A 2,540-nucleotide genomic window follows, 5' to 3' on the forward strand; every position below is an offset into this window, starting at 1 on the left:
ACCTACACACACATGCCCATGCATACACCCACACAAAAACACATCAATCTCAAATCCGTGTTCTGCTTCCACCAGGGAACTCTCCAGAGATTAGATAAAATAGAAACAGTCCGCTGGCAGGTTTGAGTGAGTTAAGATAAAAAACAGCAACTGTCCCCTCAGGCGAGACGACCCTCAAAAGGCTCCACAAAACACTGCCTGTTCGCCTTGCTTTAGTGATTACACAGCGCACAGCAGGACCAGCGGGACCTTACATGGACCTCCTCAGCTGTTCCCATCAGTCTGAGTCACTTTTCACTGCTGGCACATGGGGGCTTAGCCAGCAGCGGATGTCAAGATGTCTCCTTATATTGTTCTGGAAAATAGAACGTGGCCCTGGTGGATTGTACTGTCTGTGCTGCGTTTTATTCTTCTGTGAATCCACTCAGATGAACATGACCAGTGAGAAATCCTAATGGTAATCTGAGTCTGATGATGGTATCTTTTTGTCCCGTGCACACTGATTGATCACTCTCAGCTATGACGGGTGGGGATGCTGGGATGACTCGCTCCGCATATCTGGAGGGGCAGCTGGGACGACTGGGACCAGACACAGGGGGCCAGGGGGGACAGGTGGACCAAATGGTTCCCCAATTCAATTCAAGTAAACTCAGGTGGAAAATTCCAGAAAAGAAACACAACTGTGAGCCTCTGTTTGCCAATTAACAAAGAAAATATTAGCGGTGAACTGTTTGAATTCATTAATTCTATCTGTGGATGGAAGGGACGATGGAATAATCAAATAAGTCTATGTAACTCTGTCGAGACAGGCCTTCATGGCTCCTGCAGGGCATGAGAAGAAGAAAAAGGGTAGAGGAATCTGTATGCGATAATTGTGTGTGTCTGTGTGCAAGTATGTGAGTGTACAAAAAGGCATGCGGTCAGCAAGGAAGGGTGCTCAAAATCTCACCGATCCAGCACCCGACTATAGTCCTGAGGGCCGCAGCCACCTTCACTCTTCAGTTCAGCGAATACTTGTGTGAAAAAGTGCGGGTCTGCGTTGATTCGCAGCATCTTGGCGCTTGTTGCATCAATGATGGCAAGGCAGCGGTCCCAGAAGGCCTCCTTACCTGCCTCAACGAGGAAGGGCTTGAGGGGGTACGAGATCTCATTGCCCATGTAGGAGTAGGACAGGTAGAGGCAGGTGAGCAGGATGGCCTGCAGCTCGTGCTCCGACGCCACCAAATCGCCATCCACAACGTCTCGGCACAGCATGTAGACGAAGACCACGTTGGCGGGTGTGACGAAGGCCTGGTCCTGCCAGCCTTGCAGAAGCAATGAGCGATCCACAGCCCGCAGCCACAGAACCGGGTCGGCCGGAGACAGATGCTTCAGGCGGTAGCAGCGACAGCACAAGAACTCGCCCAGGCAGCGCAGGAGCTCGCTGGTGGAGGCCTGGACGATGACTCGCTTTGGGGACGAGTTCACAGTTCCTTGGGGAACTTTCTTCACAGAGGAAAGCTGCTGGGACTTGCTGTAACCACATCCGTGCCCCTGACCCAACCCAAGGCCGTAGCCAAGCCCCAGACCCAGACCTGCTGGGCCCTCGTAGCTGGACAGGTTGGCACATGACAGCGACTTCTTCACATTCTCCCGGTTGAAGTGCAACAAAGGGTCCTTCTGGTAGATGTTGATGTTATTGTTGTTGTTGAGAGGGTCCCCAAAGGTCACAGAGCCTTTCTTGGCGCTGCCTTTCTTCTTCGTAGATGCAACCAGCCGCTTCCACGTGAGTGCCGGCAGGAAGATGGACTGGCCCCTCTTCAGCCCGCGGTCTTTCTGGCTGTTGAGGGATCGGCTGCTGAAGCTCGGGTAGTGACTGAGCGAGCCCGGTCGGTTGTCATAGTAGCCTGATTTCCGAGAGCCGGGAGACAGTGAGAGTACAGTGCCCATGGTGAGTCAGTGCTCCGGAGATTACACCGCCTGACTGCCGTTGTAGAGAGGATGGTGAGTTTGAGGCACAGCTCTCTTTTATTTTTTAATATCCAGCAGATGTGAACTCTTAACGGGGAAGCAGCATGAAGAGAAGAGTGGTGACATGACAAGGTGAGCACAGTTTAAGTGACTCTGGCTGCAGAGACCTGCAACATTAAAACACACAGGGGGAGAGGATGTAAACATATGGACAGCAAAATGACGGCTGCAATAACATTTTAAATGCACATGAGCTACATACAGTGAAATGCATCTAGTTAAGATTAACGTCTGCGACCTGATTGCTTCCCCAACAAATATGAAGTGCAGTGAAGCCTATCGGTCTTTAAAAAACGTTAACTTCATATCAATTTGAAACCATACCTAAAATGTCAGGGTGTTTTTGAAGTATCCCAGTTGTGTTTTTTGCATGTAGCCTTGGGTATCCTGGTTTCAGACACCTGGTAATGCTACTAAGAGTATTGTAAACACCATTTATGTGTATGAACATGTTTTGTTGGTTCAAAACATCGTCGTTAAGATGGTAAGAAATCAAGAGATGAAAGATAAAGATGAACATTTAACTGGTT

At 49.8% G+C, this 2,540-nt stretch overlaps 1 protein-coding gene across 1 annotated transcript; it reads right to left on the reverse strand.

Annotated features, from left to right (window-relative positions):
• Positions 1-945: 945 nt before the first annotated feature.
• Positions 946-1,950, reverse strand: LOC138609255 (cyclin-dependent kinase 5 activator 1). Its single transcript, XM_069681893.1, has one exon. The coding sequence runs from the start codon at positions 1,927-1,929 to the stop codon at positions 946-948; it is 984 nt and encodes a 327-aa protein (XP_069537994.1). The 5' UTR covers positions 1,930-1,950.
• Positions 1,951-2,540: the final 590 nt, after the last annotated feature.

This window comes from Semicossyphus pulcher, unplaced genomic scaffold (genome assembly GCF_022749685.1).
Source record: "Semicossyphus pulcher isolate SPU_LCO1_2020_fin unplaced genomic scaffold, fSemPul1.0.p SCAF_5, whole genome shotgun sequence".
Classification (NCBI taxonomy): domain Eukaryota; kingdom Metazoa; phylum Chordata; class Actinopteri; order Labriformes; family Labridae; genus Semicossyphus; species Semicossyphus pulcher.

Excerpts from the sequence above, each read along its gene's own strand:
- LOC138609255 (XM_069681893.1), bottom strand. The coding sequence starts at position 1,929 with ATGGGCACTGTACTCTCACTGTCTCCCGGCTCTCGGAAATCAGGCTAC.